The sequence below is a fragment of the Podarcis pityusensis genome (assembly GCF_964106645.2).
Source record: "Podarcis pityusensis genome assembly, chromosome: 17".
In the NCBI taxonomy this organism is placed as follows: domain Eukaryota; kingdom Metazoa; phylum Chordata; class Lepidosauria; order Squamata; family Lacertidae; genus Podarcis; species Podarcis pityusensis.
Genome location: NC_138042.1, coordinates 12,693,697 through 12,712,164, shown reverse-complemented (window position 1 = coordinate 12,712,164; position 18,468 = coordinate 12,693,697). Strand labels below are relative to the sequence as shown.

General features: G+C 40.0%; 1 protein-coding gene across 6 annotated transcripts in view; it reads right to left on the bottom strand.

Annotated features, from left to right (window-relative positions):
• The window catches only part of RFX3 (regulatory factor X3), a 111,030-nt gene that overhangs the window by 5,260 nt on the left and 87,302 nt on the right, over positions 1 to 18,468 (bottom strand). For all 6 annotated transcript variants that reach the window (XM_080987804.1, XM_080987801.1, XM_080987806.1 and 3 more), the window contains 7 exons: positions 17,482 to 17,601; positions 13,120 to 13,241; positions 11,653 to 11,765; positions 11,029 to 11,144; positions 10,445 to 10,599; positions 3,254 to 3,351; positions 1,567 to 1,716 (listed from right to left, as the gene is read on the bottom strand). In XM_080987804.1, the coding sequence (XP_080843930.1) occupies positions 1,567 to 1,716; positions 3,254 to 3,351; positions 10,445 to 10,599; positions 11,029 to 11,144; positions 11,653 to 11,765; positions 13,120 to 13,241; positions 17,482 to 17,601 (874 nt within the window). The remainder of the gene's footprint in view (positions 1 to 1,566; positions 1,717 to 3,253; positions 3,352 to 10,444; positions 10,600 to 11,028; positions 11,145 to 11,652; positions 11,766 to 13,119; positions 13,242 to 17,481; positions 17,602 to 18,468) is intronic.

Sequence of the window (18,468 nt, the reverse complement as noted above, 5' to 3'; positions counted from 1 at the left end):
GCTATGCTGCGGCAGCCAGGGGAGGAAGTGAGGCAGAGGCTAAGGAGCTGCTCACCTGCACCTCAACCCTCGTAATGCTGATGATGCTTCAAGAAGGGATGGCATCAAAGGAAGCAGACCCAACATTGAGCTTGCAAGTGAAGTAAGGGCTGCATTTTAAGAAGTGACATTTTGCACCCTTTTTTGCCCAAGGTCTGCTTTTTTCTTCCAACTCTTACCATAGGGTAGCATTTTTGAAGTCAAGAAATAGGTACAAAAAATATAAAGCTACATGATCTCCAGCTTCTTCCTGGACAAAACAGACAGCACAGTCCTATAACTGTCTTTCTGCCTCCTAAAACTACCAGCAAGGAAGAAAAGGGACACTAGACAAAAGCAATGTCGTACTTTAGATCTCCCTCCACCAACACAGGCACACTCCCTTGGTTGCAGTGCTTGTGCTCTTCCTTTCTGAATGGACTTTCTAACTTATTTTTATGTTAATGTCCAGGAAGGTTTAGTTGTCCACAGTCCACAGGCCTAAGCCTGAGACTGAACTTGTCTTCATTTGCTCTCAAGTTCTCAAGTGAGAACTTTAAGAACTAAATTGGCTTTGGGTGGATCAATTTGTGACAAGTTTGCCAAATCTTATGAGTAATTTGTACTGCAATTCCAATGTGGTTCTAGTTTGTCATTCTCACTGGTGCAAAAGGCTGCACATCTTAGTTAACATTTGCTATCAAGTGCTTCAGAAGAACCACAGGCAAATGCTAATCTTTGCCATCCTTAGCTGCTAAAGGTGGGCTTATGGCAGCTCTGATCTACAGGAAAATCTCAGGGAGATTTCCAGTATATCACCTTGGATGTCTTATTCCCAATTTTTTACTAATAGCAGGGGGCAATGACTTTCCCCTCATCCAAACCTAAACTGTTGAAATGAATAAAGCCTGGAGTAACCAGGCATTGTTTCGTGTGTGGAAGGATTGTAAGTCTCAATCAAAGCCAATTCTGTGGCTTAACAGTCTTTAATTTTATTTTTTTGTCATTTGCACTGGGCTCTGGTTGGTTGATCTCAGGACTAAAAAAATGACAAGTCTCAAGTCTGATCACTGTGTGGTGGCAGGTCTAATGTAAGATCCAGTGAGAAAGGGATAGATTTGGGGGTGATACAGCTGGAGAGAGAAAGGGTGGAAATGGGCATTTAATTTTTGTTCTTGATTTTCATTTCAAATGCTCTACTAAACATTTTCTTATGACCTTGGCTTAGAGGATCCTTGTCTATAGACCACAGATGCACGGATACTGATACTGGGAGACACCCCAGTACTTTGTCAACAATCCATATGTTTTCTAAAAGTACGAGATTGGAACACCTGAAAGATTCCAAGCTGAAGAAATGTTTCACAATGATTTCTTTGCAAGGAGGCTGAGCTATAAGCCGACATGTTTCAGTTATGTATACCTTTTCTATAGAAATGAAACATTTCTATAGCCATTTTTGTAGATGAAACTGGCACTGCAAACTCAGACACAAGAGGAGGGGAACCAAGAGCAGTCATATATGCTTCCTGCAAACTTTCTGCCTACCTGGACATTGGCAAAATCTACACGGTTGAGGTCATTGAGCATCTGGTTGATTTGAGACGTGTTCTGCAGTACAGCCCGTGCTGCCTGAGCCAGATGATTCAGAGATGTGTATCTTCGCAGAGTCTGAGCAAAGGCACTTACAGCGGCAACCTAAGGAGAAGGAAGACTAGAGCCTCACGCACACAAACGCACAGAGATGAGACAGACCAGGACATTTTCACTCAGGTCTTATCTTCACTGAGATAGACCTTGTTCACTCCTGTCTATCAACCTTTTCTTAGAAAGTAAGCTAATGAGAATGTGGCAGGTCCTGCTTGTGGGATACAGCAGTGCAAGAACAATACAGCCACACATCGCAAAAGGTTTTCCCTGCCCTGCTCACAGGATAAGGCAGAGAAGCAGGTAAAGGCAAGGCAAGACTTCTGCATAGGAGATGGAAACTGGAGAGACCCGGGAGGGATAGTTCTACTGGAATTCATATAATTGTCTCCCATTCTCTGACAAGTACATAAGACCCTCTCTTGGATTGGACCTTCAGCATACAATGAAGTACACAAGCAAATAAAGTGTTCAATACCGTGTCATTTAAAGTGCCTAGTTTTTTTTAATTATTATTTTATTAAAGATTTTCTTGTTTTACAGAAGTGTAATGTCTCTCGTATTTTTTCCATGTAACATTTTTACAAATCTGTTTCATTTGTTGAGACATTAGGGGGAGGGGAAAAAAAGGGGGTGGAGGGAGGGAAGATGGGTGGGGGTGGGGTTGGGTGGCGATGTTTCTATTATGCTTAATGTATGTAGGGTTTGGTGTCAGCGTTGCTTGTGCTGTTCACTTGTGTTCCTTTGGTGGTGAGAGAGGTTGGGATTGGCCTAGGGTGTGGTTGTTTGTTTGTGGTTGGCTGTGGTGATCTTTGTTTTCGTGTGTGAGTGGGGTGGGTGGGTGTTTTGGATCAGGTTAGCCAAAAGCGCCTAGTTTTTGACATCCGTAGAAAACTATGTATGTTGTCAGTAATGCTGAAGCTGCCTTGAGTCCCTGTCAGGGAAAAAGGCAGGGTATAAATCAATGCATACAGGTGCCCCCCCCCCACATGGGGGTTATGTTCTGGGCACCCGTGCATATAAGTGAAATGCGTAAAGTGGGGAGCACCCTCCAAACACCCTCTCTGTTGCTCTCTCTTCAATCCATACCAAAAATACTGTATCTAGAAACATCCACAACAAGAGTTGAAGCTCTGGGGCCAGCAGGAGGCTGAAGGACAAGAGGGAAAGCAGGGGTGGCAGCTGCTGGGCTCCCCTGCACACCAGCTGTTAGGCAGGGAGGCTGAGCAGCCAAAACAAAACCCGCTGAGCCTCCGGTCTCTTCCTCCACCCTTCCTGACATCCTCTTCAGGCTCCTTGCGAGCCAAAAGGACTCTCCAGCTCTCTGCTGCCATTGCCAGGTTTGAATCAAATTATTTATTTATTTCCCGGCACCATGCATATATGTGGTCATGTGCAAGTTGATCACACGTAAGGGGGGGACAATAATACTAATAATAATAATAATAATAATAATGCAATTAAATGAAGGCTAAATTTTGCATGGTCTTCTTTAAAGAGATGCTTCTGGCATTGACTCTTAACAATTATGTTTTATTTGTGTCTTTGCAATGTCATTTTTGTTCCAAATTGTTTAGAAGGCATTTACCTTGGTTTGAATCATTCTCTGTGGAATATTGTTCATGGCATTGGAAAGCCAACCTTCAAGGCTTTTTGCAAAATTGCGAATGGCTTGGGTCAAGGCACCTATGCATAAAAGAATACAAAACAAATGAAAAAAAGTCAAGGCATGTAGGTATTTAAAGATCAATGTCCTTGACTATTACAACTACAGAGAACAGCGAGGGAGCAAATGATAACCATGATAGGAACAATTAGTATAAATCCCACATAGAATTAAAGGTAGTACTGCAGCCATTGAACAATGACTATCTAATGTTCGTGGTTCCAGTTCTCACCGAGGCAGTAAACCTCTATCTTGACTGTGCCACTTCAGATGGGAAGAAAGCACCATTTTGGGGGAGGAGCACTCCGTCATGGGAGTCAGCACCAGTACAGCTCACTCTCACAGGTTCACTCTTGCACTAAAGACTAGGCCTAAAGAAGGGGAAGCAACAGATCACTGCCTAACTGCACAGCAGGTAGGAGAGAACAAGCATTGCAAGATCCACTCTAGACTGTAAGTACATTGTCAGATAAAGGCCTAGATCTTGCTGCTGCTGTGCAGTTACAGTGCAACATGGCAATGCTGGGTTTGCACCTAACAGTAACTTGTGATTTGAAGTTGTCCTGTTTAGAAACTAAGCATTCTTTTATCATAAACTATGATCCCCAGTTTGTACGTAAATCTAAACTGAGATTCTTTGAAAGGAGTCAACTTTGCAGAAGTCATCCTGCTGCTGAGAGGAGGACAATGTGTGAGTTTGGTGTTTGGCTTAAGCTCCTGATGGCTCATCCACACAGTGCTAAATCATGGCTGAGTGTTACGTGTGATCCAGGCCAGTGACTCTTCTCTGAAATATTGATATTCACTCTGGGAGTGGGAAAGTACGACCTTTTAGATTGGTATTGACACAATTATGCGATCTGATTTTTATGTAGTATTTCTACTGATTGTTTCAATACAGATCTGTGTTATGCATTCTAATTTGAATTTTTATTGTGACTTTTTTTAAACCAAGCGCTCCTAACATTCTCAGGCAGTTGTTAGATTTTTGGGTGTCGCTTGAATGTCAGTCAACCTCACTGAAAGTCTCTGCTTTTCTTAGAGTTTATTGATGCTTTAAAACACATTAAAAAACTCTGTTTTTAAAGTGAGCACACACAAACTAACCCTACCTATTCAGTGACTCTTTAAATATCTATGGAACACACACACACACACACACACACACTTTCTGTCTCACCACAATTCAGGGAGTCTCTTTATGTACCTACAAAGGGACATATTTCATTATTTCAATTCAGACACTTTTAACTAATGACACATTTATAAACTAGAACTAGTCAAAAGCATAAAGTATGCAGTTTGCCTATAAAATTATAACCATGCACCCAACCGATGGAAATGGGAGTCAACTCCCATCATGGAATGGCATCAGAATCTGCCTTGCTGTTTGTCATGCCCTAATTAAGAATGCACACTGTCTTAATTAAAGAGAGGGGAAGTTTATAAAATTTTCAGTAGGTTTCTGGCTTAAGAATAGCAGTGGAACAAGGATATATGCTGAGACATCTAGCACTGGGATAAAGAGATAGGAACTTTGTAATTAAAATTTGACTTTCCCTGTATCTTATTTGCTTTCATTGATATGGGAGTTAGTAAAACTACTGTTTTAACATTTGAAAGAAGCAATGTCAAAAGAATAAGGTAAGCAGATCATTCCCCCTTTTCCAAATGTTCCTGTATAAGAGCCATTGCTGATGCGCTCAAATGACACCATTCACACATAACGCGGATGGATCAGTCTGCTGCAGGTGTATGTAGAAGCACAAAAAGAAAGCTTGAGAAAAAACACTAAGCTCTCTTCCCGCAGCAAAAAGCTGAATGAGAAATGGGCCATTGAATGGTGACTGTGAAAAAAATGAATCTGAGGTGGGAATCTTGTAGGACAACATGGCTCACTAACTAGCACAGAGAGCAGGAACACTATTTTCTTGCATGTCTGACTTGTGTAATTTTCTAGGACTAAAATGGAAAGGGCAGGCTTCTCCATCCTTCTTCTCACATGCCCCCCTCCAAGACTGTGGGGAGGGGGCTCTCATAAACACGCCATAAGTCACAAGAGCCATTTGAGCGAAAGAGCAGGTACACAGAGCACCTCTGAAGATGCATGAGGTTCTGGCTCATGTAGATGACCAAGGGCAGCTTCCTGTCAATTGCACACCTCAACACCTCAGCACACGGTGCTAAATAAATGTGAAACACTAGCTAAATATTAATTACTAGTACTAAAACCGGTCATAGTAGTTATCCATAAAAAGCTCTGTGCTCTTTTAAAATAGCATGAATCATATTGAAGTTCAATTACAAATGAGGCTTGAACAGCTCCATAACACCTACCTATGAAATAATCAGTCTGTTAAAACACACAGCACATTTCTTTCTACAGAGATATCAGACTTATATAAGGGAATCATGCTTCCATTGCTCTTCAGTTCTTTTCTAATGTTTTAAATTGGAGTGTGTGTGTTGGGGATGAAAAGCAGGATATAAATATTTAAATAAATCAACCAAAATTACAATCTGCAGACATTACTATCCCCAATCGCTGCAGGGGAATAAATAGTTTTTAGATGTGTGTTTGTCTATGTGAAAGAAAGGTAAGCAAACACACAGGTAATGTTAGGTAGCTGAGGATTATTTAAGCCCCACACATATATGAGTACTGAACAAAATATCTCTAACGTGATTTCAAATTGTACCTGCATAGTGGTACTAACATATGACACCAAAAAAGCAAGAAAATATTTGTATCAAGATTTTAGCACTCACAAAGAAGTCCCCCCTCCCCACAACTACCAAAAATAAACTATACAAAAAGCACAAACTGAATTTCCAGGTTTCTGAAGATTTCAGAAGGAGTTCCAATTTGAATTTCATAATTCCTCTAGATTTGTACCAAATCTTTACAATAAAAGTTTATTTTGGTAACAACTATATGAAAAACGGTCTGTTTTCTTTTAAGCTTTTATGAAGCTAAGTATTAGAAAGAAAGATACTCTGCAGGACACAGTGTTTATCTGGGGTGACTACAGAACCCTGCACAATCAGGGTCAAAAACTGCACAGGGAGATTTGTTGCTGCTGACCTTTGCCTTCTAACTTATGGCAGGCTCTCAATGCAGGAACAGGAGGGTGCTGGGGGGCAGGCCTTGGCCCTGTGCCCCCCCCCCTTTGCATGAGAAAACTAGTCCCCTGGTGCTCTCCCAAAACCTGCTCAGACATGGTTATCGGGCCAACCTCTTCTCCAAAAGAGTTGACTTCATTTCTGTGCAATTTCACTATCCTTGCACACCATTGTTGTCTAACAGTCCAACCACCTCTCTTGCAGGATTTGGGTTTTGATTTAGAGGGGTTTGGGGTTGTTGTTGTTGTTGTTTTTAATCACTCTGACACCCTAATGTTTTTAGCCATGTATTCTTCAAAAAAAATATATAGCCAGGAACACTGATTTTCCTGTAATGGTAACGGACAATTGGTCAGAAATGTAGGAGAGGAAGATCTACAGAACTACAGAGGGAGGCCTCCTTTGTCACCAGCCATCTCTCGTTGAGCGGGGAGTCTGAGCAGGGCCTTGAAGCACCTTCAGCTGGACATGCTTGCAAGCCCTCTTCCGCCCTTCCCAATGTGCAGGGGCCTCTGCCCTCCCTCTAGCTTAAGCTCTCACGCTCTCTTTGGAATGCAGAAATAGGACTTAAGGCTAGAACCAACAAAAAGTTCAAAAACGTTAAAGGGGCGACAAGTTGACTTCTCTGGTGTTCAAAGAGCAGTATTTGGGGCCTAGGAAAATGACTAGAGGTTTGTGATGGCTTTCGACAATATTTTGTCGCATTTGCAAGGCTCAGTTACATATGCGAATGTATTGTGAATCAAATGTGGCAACCATATTGAGGGTAAAACCAGTATAGGGTCAAAAGGCAGTGATTTTTGGACCACTCTATCTTCTGCTCTCAATGCTGAACAATTCTCCACTTTTCTATGCTGTACATTTGAATCTAATCTAATATTTTCTATCAGAAACTTATTTACTTTAAACATTTAATAGCCATCACTTTGCTTTGAGATGGTTTAGAAGTAGAGCAACAATAAAAACAACATATTTTTTAAAAAACATGCTCCATCATGGCAAGTTTGGTTCAGTTAACAAGACTTCAGTTTCCTGAAAGGACCAAATGCAAGAGTGTGAAACTCAAATAGACTGTAGGACCAAACTCTCCACCTGGCAAATACCCAAAGGCCACATTCGTACTCTTTCCACAGAAGTCAACTGCACTTGAGTTCAGCACCAAAGGGTCGTAAATTCCATCTCAGTTGGACACTAACATCTGAAAAATGGATTCAGGCCCTGCTGTCTAAGCTCCCTGCCCACATGCGACCAACTGCCCTCCTCCATCCACCACTTGCCAACTTGGCCTGACTTTCCCCATCTACTCCATGCACTTTCACAAGGGGGCCCCATCTGGCAAATGGCCAGGGCTCTGCTCCGCTCCATGCCAAGGCACTGCACCCCCGCCACACCCCCTGTTGGCACTGTTACCACTCAATTAGAGGCAGGAAGAAAGGCTGCTGCCATTTGCAAACCAGCCCATTGCCCTACAAGGTCACCAATGTCCAACCCTTGAAGACAGTTCAGTGGCTTATATAATGCGGCAGGAATCCCCAATGTGGTCCAAGGCACACTTCAAGGGTCTCTCAGTGCTTCCCAACCTTACATTTGACCCCTCTGATGTAAGAAATAGGTATGACAGTCCAATATTTTGAAAAAGAAATTTGCCTTGAAGGATGGAGTCTTGCCTGACAATGTTGATCTCATTACACATCCATCTTGCTTATAAAGGGGGGGGGGGGGCTTTTTCTGCAATATTGATTGAGGTAACTATGATTCTTTGATCTTTAAGACAGGAACTCAACCTACTATTTCATAATTCGAGAGGAAATCAAATCAGTAGTTAAAATGCAACTTTCAAATATCCCAGAAATTGTTTTCTTGGATCAATCTCTGTTCTCCTTTGCCATTCCTGCCTACTACTGAAAATGGCTTTGTATTTTACAAAGGAAACAAGCAGAAAGTTGGCAAACCACCTATAAGTAGTGAGAGGATAGCCAAGGAACATTGACACACACACCCCGCCCCCAGTGAGGAGTTGTTGGTAGCTATCTGAATTAAACCTGGTTGGCTTTGTCTTATTCAAGAATGGTTCTGAGGGTGTCGAATTGTCACCCAGAAGAGTCTCCATTTCACAACCCATGCTACTACACAAATTTCAAACAAAATCCTTTCATCCTGTTGCTTTCACTGCATGTTTCAAAAGCTAAGCAATTGTCACACATCTGCATATATCAACTCTCTGAATTTCAGAAAAATGTAGAAGGCATTATTGACATTTAGACTGTGTTTTATAAGAACACTTAGGTTTGCACCACAAGTGATATAAATAGTAAGGTTCCTTCTGTCTTGTTTGCAGGTGAAGGGCAGTAGCGTGTTCTTGCAAAATTGGATATGCATTTTTTCTGAACATTTTGTAACAACTATAACAACTCAGTAGCTTTTATAATCCCTTCAAGAGAAACTAGTTTTGTTCGCTCCTGGTCTCTTTGAGGCATGAGTGCATCTAACTGAACTACAAAATAATTGTTCACAGAAAGAACACAATGCTTGTGCAGTTATATGGATTTCCTCCCCCGCAGAAACCGTTAACCTTTATTGTTAATGGGAAATAAATTCCTAAGTATTTATCACAGTGCCCAGAACACATATAATGTTTTATAATGGAAATCAGCTTTGCTAGAACCCAAAGTAAATCACTTTCTATACCAAACAAGAACAAACTACACTGCAACAATCTGAATAATTCTATGTTTAAAAGGGAAATTTTCATAAGTATAACTATTTGATAATGGCTGTCTAGCTGAAGTGTAATATTTACAATTAGATGGTGAGTCTACCCTGTGAGACACTCCTGGCTTTTTAAAATAAAAGACTGAGTGACTAGAGAAATGAATGAGGAAAATAAAATGTTAGTCTCACATTTCTTATGATACAGTTAACTAATAAGATTGGCAACCAACTAATTCCGGTAAATCTTTTATAAGTAATATGTTCAAGTGGATTCAAATGCTCAACTAACATGTTTAGCACGGTATTCCTCTATAGGCACCAGGGCAAACTCTGATCCAACCATACAGAGAGACAAATGTGCAATCAGGTTATATGTCAGTAAAACCAGGCCACTGAAAAGCTACTTTTCAGTTCTGATTACATATTACCCTGACATGTTACACAACTGCACAAGTGCCACTATGTGCTTGGTCTTCACCTTGCTGAATTCAGTGTAAAACAAAAGTTGACATAGACACAGACCGTATCTGGACATCATGCATAGATCATAGTTCCTGATGAGAATGAGGGGCAATGGACCTTGTGCTAGCACTCTCTCTCTCCTGCTTCTTTGGTGTGTCTTTGAGGGGGAGTTTGGGAGCCTTTATTTCCAATTTCAACTAACCTCCATTTAGCATGTCATCCAAACTCTAAACTGTGGCTTGTTAAACCATACCCGTTTAAGAACAAATGGTTTGAAGTTTGCTATTTTCAACTGACAACAGGTTGGGATGACAGGGAAAGCTACAATTACTCTAAAGAAGAAACAAAAGCTTCTGAATTCCATGGCCACAAAGCAGGAGGATTGGGCACCCAAGCCCAGAGCTCATTGTGGCTTATTCCCATCACATTTAAGCTACAGCTTAATGTGTCATTTGAACAGAACTATGTACTCAAGCCTTCAACGTTTTAATGTTATCATGCGGACTAGAGGAATTGCTCAAAGGAATGAGGGGATTTTCGTTATGACAAAGCGTGCATTGCCAGGGCAGCCAAAAACAGATAAATATAAACCACAAGCATGTTGAAAGCTACTTTTTCAAAACCACAGAGTGATATTTTAAGCAGTATTTATTATTTTAAGGTATACCTTTATAACATGTAAATAAAGTGAGCACACCCACGCTACTTCTGAAGTCTTTAAAGTCACTCCTACAGGTTTCCTTGGGAGGCACTGAAGTCACAAGATCACCAGAAGAAAAAGAAATCCTTACAAGACGTCATCTATATTCAACTTACTAGGAATAGGTCTAAGGACGTCAGGAATGAGAATCTCCACCAAAGTCTGGTACATCACATGGTCACAGTTACACATCCATTTCAGAATTGACTCATTTTTGCACAGAGTAATCAGCTTTGCTTTCGGAAGTCGACTTTCTATTTCACTCAGATTGCTGGTGTGAACAAATGTATCAAATGAATAAATGATAATGCATTTACATGAAGATAAAAAAGAAGAACAATGGAATTCAAAGTTTTTAAAAATAAACATTAGGAATGTCTGAAACGCATCCAACTGCCTTGAGGCACTTAGTGTTGTAATAATGGCTGGTACATGGCCTCCAGAGCTTTAGTCAAAGAGCAGCAGTGATAAGAATGGTCTTTGGATTGGATATTATTTCATGAGAAAATAACTGGGCCTCTTCCCATAAAATAAAATGGTATGCGTACAAATATAAACTGCAGTTATCATAACACGGCAATTTAATCTAGTAACGAACTGCAGAGATAGCATTCCTATTTAGTATGTAAATTTTAGATTTCTATTTTATTTGAAAACAGCACTAAAACTATTCACAAACTTTGAATAAAAGATTACCAACCTTGGTTCAGTAATGGTAGTGCCATCGGTTGTTGTTGAGGGAGAATAGCGCCAGAAAGTCTGCCATAATTTTTCTATTAGGCTAAACTGAAGGTTCACTACAACATCCAATATTGCCTAAAAATACAACACAGATACCGGTATTTTTTAACAGAATGCATGAAAAATATTGAGCAGTCTGTCTGCAATCCTGAATACTTAAGGGAGCATGATCTATTGAATTCGGCGGGACTTCTTTCTGAGTAAACATGCTTAGGATGTATCAAAGGACGTATCAATTGTCCAGGATTGTGTATTTTGAATTTAGTTAATATCATATTCATAGCTAAAATTTTAACACAACAGCAAACCAAAGACGGACACATTTGGCATTGGCATATTGCTGATCTACTCTCAACTGTCCTGGGTGGGTGAAAGCAAGCCTACACAAACGCTCTGTATTTTGGCCCACAACCATGTTTTCCAAACACACACAAATTTAGCAAGCATAATGTTAATTCTCTTCACAATATTCTGCTTTGCAGGCAATGGAGAGCCTCCTGTATCTGATGTATTCCTGTGTATCATCACATCATGAACCCTTGACTGCATGAGAGGAAGCCATTGTCAAATCCTCCTTTCTTACCTCACAGTGCTCTCGATAGAGACTCTGCAATGACTTAATATCCTCAAAAGTAGTACCATCTGGCAGAGAAGAGATTTCAACTTCTCCGAACTCTGGAAGTGCTCGAGATGCATCTGTTTCCATGGCAACACAATGAAAGAAAAATATTGTAGAGTGTGTCAATCCCACTTTAATTAGGGAAACATTTAATGATACAAAGAAATAAATATCAGAAAGGTCACAAAGTGTTGGACTAAAAATTGAGAAGGTGTAAGGTTTTTATGTTTAATAGGTTGCAATTAAAAAGGAATCAAATTTTTATTCTTCTAAATTAAAATTCTTAAGCGAAGGGAGCCAGATCTGCTAAATTGTATGTGCTCGATCCATAGGAATTAAGAAATACTTACACAAATTCTAGGATTTCTGACTGAATGAGAGGCTTACTTCTTTGAATGTTTAAACCAGCTGTAATCATACTAAGATCGAGTGGTGCATAACTTACCTGTCTGAAAACCTAGTTAAAATTGTGAATAGACAAGAGGCCTGAATTTAGAGACAGACGAACAGAACTCTGTGGGTTCAATGGGACTTCCTGGTCCCCCCCCCTGAAAAGCCCCTCCGGAGGGTGGGAGGTCCCTCTGGAAGGGGGCAGGGGAAGGACAGGCGGCAGCGTCATCAGGAAATGGGGAGAACTTAAAAGGGCTGCCTTCCATAAGTGCTTTCCTGCCAGCTCACATAAGGCACCTGGATCCAATGCAGTGAATACAAACATTTTAATATACCAGTTGATCTTTGCTTCTTTTAATTTAGTAAAGTGCCTTTTGCCTATGTAGTTATATTTCCAGACATATCTATGTATTCTTGCATATTATACAAGGTCTTTAGGGAAAACAACGAGCAAATTATAGCTGGATTTTACCTAATTATAGGTGGTTTCACTATTACATGTGAAGTTCCATTGTGTCTTAATTCAATGACAATTACGTTAGCAATATTAAATAAGTATACTTCATGTATGTATGGTAGTAGTTTTTGGAACATATTCCCAGTCTATAGCCATGTAGTAGCAATTGTGACACTAGCCTGGCTCAGCAAGGGATTCCAAGATGCTCTCTATCAGAGGTGTGATCAGGCCACACAGGTTGAGGGTACAGATAAATAAGTCTGGAGTATTTCATCCCATATATTGTCAAAATAGTATGTATGTGCAAAGACAACAGTCCCACCTATTCTTTGTATGAGACTTGGCTGCAAAGTCATGGTAAGGATATGAATTTCTTTGTTTCTAGAATGAATGACAGCTTTAATTAAGCTCAATGCCCTTGTTAGAAACTTATTATTTGCATAATGTTAAACTCATACAAATGGTTACACTCCACAGTTAGTTAACTCTGGGTCAGCTTCAAGAAAACCTTTGTTCTGATTCTTAACTAACAACTATACAAGTTATTTTTCTTTGGACACTAGTACAATATTCTTCCTACATACCCAAAAACTGTTGATGATGTTGACTTTGAGCAATTACAGTTTGTTCAACAGATGTGCCTGTCTGTTGACCACTTGTTGTGAAACCGTCTGTGACTCCATCCACTTTCTGCATAGGCTTGTACCTAGAATATATCACATGCAACAAAGAACAAAATTATCCTTTCCTTCTCCGTCTCTCAGACTATAAAGTTGATTTTAGCAAAGCTGGCAAACTTTGGTTAAAAATTTATCAAGAAACTCAAATTTATGCTTGGGGGGGTGGGTGGGGGAGAGAATTATGATTATCCAAAGCCGTACTTTGATGTTTTGATCAATCCACAGAACTGCACCTTACATAATTTTTCAGTAATAGCCCAAACACTTGGATGCTGAACTTGTTTATGTATTAGGTAAAAACAAAACCCAAAAAGCATAGATGATTTGTATTTCTGGCTCACTTTTTTTTTAGTACACAAAGTTAGCAGTAAAAGTAAAGGTGACTATCTCAGTTTTCTCAATTCCCACTCATTTTCTGTACCACTTTTCCTTAGCCTGTTTAACCTAAGCAACTACATTTGATTTCCTGGAAATTAAATCTGGGAAGAAGCAACACACACATAACTTAAAGTGTGTGTAGCCATGACAGTTTGCATTCACTTAACTCTGCACTATATTACACACATATGGACAATTACTTAATTAACATAGTACTGAATGAGTCCAGATTTTTGGCAGCTGCCCAAATTGCACATGTTGATTCTAACACAAACATCTTTGGGCTGTTTATTTTAAAAGGATGGTGCTATACAATTTACTGCTTTCCATCATCTGACTTACTGATTAATGTAGTTAATCTAATAAGGAAGTCAACCCATGAACATGAACTCAGCAACAGGAACCATGAAATAAAAACAAAACTGTCTGAGGGCTACAACTATATATCGCAATGAAGGGTTTTAATAATGGAATAAAAGTGACTTGCAGTACCACAATCAGCTGAATCTTGTACATTTGCATGCCCATCCCACTCCTTCCACCTCAAATCTTTCTCTATGTTAGGAACGTTCTGAACTTTGCAAATTAAAGGCACACACAGATAAAAACTGGTGGTCGTCATATGAAACAGGCAGCTAATTTTAGTAATTTAGCAACATTGAGCAAAAACATTAGAGCGAAGCATAGGGATCAATAAAACAATGTTGACTCAATATGAATCTTTGTGGGAAGACAGAAACTAAATTAGCAATGAATCATCATTTCAGAACTATTTCTCACAAGTAGGGCACAAAAGAATGTTTGTCATCATTTGCAGTTGTCGTAGATATTAAGATGTTAATTACTGAACGCTAGCTCTCAATATGTACTGATTTATTATTACAGTAAAGTAGCACCTGAACATCAGGAAGTGCAGTATTTAAATAATGAGAGATCTATTATTCAGATTATTTTCCAGGCATTTTGACTACCTACAACAATTAAAAAAGTTGGGAGTAGTAAAGCACCTGAGATTTAAAATGCTACTTCGACTAAGAAACAGCTGGAAAGAAGCATGTGGAATTTGTCTCCTATGCACATTATGGTGGTCTCTAATTGCAGAGTCGCTGAGAAAGAAAGTTAAAATGCTCCAAATTTAAATTAGTTGTGCTTGCTTTCTCCAGTGAAACAAAAGAACATGAGCACTTTCCACTGAAGATGCTGCTCCCAGCAGTGCAGGAAGAAATAAAAAATAAAGTTCTCCCAAACAGATCATTGGTTTCAGGAAGCACTTCTTTTATCTTCCAGCTAATGGCTATTCCAGCGTTACTAGAGCCCTGCCTGAAGTGGCCATTGCAAATCGATCTGATCTGCCATTGGCCTCCGTGAGCTTTCAGGTTCCACCGATATTTTCCCATAACCCCCATGGAAGAAAGTTTGCCTCCCCATCTCTTTCTCCCCATTCCTTCCACTCTCTGGATGTTCTGCTGGTCTTTCTGGGATCTCTCTTTTCTCCACCCTGCCTCGGCTTCCTTCCTTTTACCTCCGACTGGGGCTGACGTTTCTCTGCTCCTTCAGTCACTAGGCATCCTGGTCTTGTTTTTCTCAACTTCCTCATGAAAAGCCCCCCCCCATCCTCAGACTCTTCTTCCTACCTGCAGCAACACTGAATGCAACACTTGCACAAGAATGAAGACCTTTCTCTCCTTCCTTCCTTCCTTCCTTCCTTCCTTCCTTCCTTCCTTCCTTCCCTGCTCTGTGGCACTTAAGTAGATTCAAATATAAAGTCAATCCATGCACTGGAGTTTCATCAGAGCCTAAAAATGCCCAGCTCTTTACAGCATTGCCTTTCTAACAATGGCCAGTGAGATACCATCCCAAAAGAAAATATCTACTGCCCAATAAAACTGCCATGGCATATTCTGCTGAACAGGGCTGACCTGCAAAAAGAGATGGACAGATTTGCCTACTTTGAGTCAAGATCACATTTGCATGTGCTGATTCATAAGTCAGCAATTGAAATCTGCCCGGAAAAAAGTGCATTTAAATACATACTTGCATGTATTTTCTCAGGTTTAGGGCGGTATATAAATTCAATAAATAACAACAACATTTTCTCATAAAATACAACATTTCTAAACTTCTTTTATCTTAAAATATTAATTTTAAAATCTTTTTCTGCATGTTTTTTGAGCTGAGAGCTGCATCACAAAATTGGGAAATGTGCAAACTTTGAAGGATATTTACTCGTGTGGGAGATGCAGCTAAGTTCTTACTGGAATTTGCAAAGTGCTAATGTCTTAAGCATTCCTTGTTTTTAGAAACTTGAGTTTCGATACACTCTAGACTCAATTGTTCCATTAGGCATGTTCTGTTTCTTAGTTCCTCTGACAAACCAGTTACAGGAAGGAACACTTGAAAATGTTATTTGGTGTTATTGCTGCATATTTATTCACTCTAGAAACATAGTGGAAGTGCACAAGTATGGCTGAGAGAAGTGGGTGCTAGCTTTTAAAACACGGAAAATGGCAATCCTCCTATTTGCCTTCCTACAAATGTTACATGCTGTCTCTAGTTGCTTTGTAAGAGTATCTTAAAAAATAATAATTTGACAAGTAAATGGATATGTGCTACTTGAAAAAAGCAAAATGTTCAGAAAGTGCTCCTCAGCTCACTGAGGGAACTGGCTCAGAAGTACATCAACCCAGTTTGGAAATAATGTAAGGAATTAGACTAGATTCGCCCACGGCTATACCAGATGCGTTCAAGTGGAGATTCTGGCCAGAATCCAGTGACCACTTTAGGTAGGATGGAGTCATGCTGCTCTTTTACAAAGCTAAATAAAATTATGGTTGTATACATGAATCTCTCCTTCATTCCCACACCCTGCATTGAGACTTCTGACCAGACCTGGAATTAATATGTTCAAAGGACTTGTTTTGAATAACATTTTCCTTTTTGATGTAAGCAGTTTATTCCACAACACAACAAGCAATTCCACTCATCCTTCATAATTTCAAATGGTGCATCACAAATTTTGTATACTGTGCATTAATGCTCTAAATTAAGAGCAGCACAAAGCATTCATAAAGTCGCGTTTACTTTCCTTCCCGACCCATCCTGCTTCCACAACGAACATCCACTTGTGCAAATGAGAGTTACCCTCCCTGCCCTCCTGCTTTGCAGCCCACAGGCACCCCCAAAATCTGCTCTGGAGCACTGGAAGACCTTCCACAACAGATTTTTTTCGCCGGGGGGGGGGGCAGGGAGGAAAGGAGGAAGGAAAATGTTATCATGTCTGCCGGCATGGCATTGGATCTCAGCTGTTTTTTAAAAAATAGCATTCCAAACTTGGCCATAGGGTGGCACACATAATTCTATCTCCTCTCATTAAAGGCCAAATTCTCTTCTTAAGTTTAGAAGATTCTGGAAACACAAACACGTTTACATTTAACCACTCCTCACGCAATTTTGATATAAAAATTTGAGATAATGCCCTTTAGCAAAACTATTTCTGTCCAGATAAAAGGTGGTTGGTTTGTTTGTTTGTTTCTATGTTTTTATACCAATCTTCATGAATAGGCCAGCTTTTGAAAATAAGGTAATATAAAAACTTAACACAAAATAAACAGAAATATGAAAATAATTCTCAGAAATTACATAATTAACAACATTACAAAAATGACTTAATGCATCAGCATCTGAAAGCCCAACCCAAAAGGTAAGGTTTTACGTAATGTCTAAAAGGGTGTAAGATTGAGGCAACTGCAGGTAAACTTTCAGCTAGAGAAGTTATGTGGTCTAATAAAAGGAGAGGCTACTGCTCCCTGACTAAACACTCCCGCGACAGAGAGATGCAGAAAAAGATGCTTGCTTCTAAGGGGTCTGGTCAGCTTGGCAGGACTGTACCTTTGTTTCTGCTGCATGGGTTGCTGTCTCATAGCCATATATTGCATGTCCTCTTGTAGCCGATTTAGAGGGGAGTCTGGCTTGACACGAATCCCATAGTAATGATATTTGGAGTTCCCCCTTTGGGAAAAAGCAAATATTAAAAACAAGGGAATGTACACAACCTAAACGCAAATGTGATCCTTTTGGGTTGTTCTTAAATATTTTAGATCTGAATTGTATCTCAGACTGTTGTTCAATTTGGCTGCTTTCCTCTGAACTGTGCAAAAATAATCCTATGCAGCCAATTGAGTCCCAGCAGAATGGAAAGCTAGCTGAGTATTAGATATTCACTTAGTTACAACTGCAAATATTTCACAATCATTTCACATATTGGTCTCTTGACAAGGTTTTTACCACTCAAACAGAAAATGGCCCAAACAGCAGGGGACTGTAGATTACTCTAATGATTAAGGAATGCATTTAGCTTTATACATAGTTAGTTGGCTTGATCTCAGAATGTCAATAGAATTTAAGGAGGCTAAGTGCATATAGGATTTCAACCAGTGTTACTAATTTGTGAAAGAGAAGGGGTGGGGTAGGGAAGAGAAATTGCAATTATTTTGTCTTTAACTATTTATTGTAAGTTTCCTTTTATGACAAAAACTTAAGATCAAAAGGAAATTGCTCACACTGGGCAAAAAATTCGCAAGCAATAATGCAAGGACACCATTTTCACGGGGACCCACTTTGTGTCCCCCCCAAGTGGGATGAACAAATGCTGTGTATAGGTGGCCACCCAAAAGCAGTCACCTTTGCATATGCTTGGCACAGCTCTCCTCTCGCTCTCTCCTCTGAGGGTGGTACGAGGGACTAAGCCTGGGGGACCAGAGGGAGATTTACTCACTGCCTATATAATCATAACTGTTGCTGTGTTCTGGATATGGGGCATCATCTCCAGGTGTCAGCCTGGATCCTTAAAGAGGTGTGGGGTGAGCACACCACCCT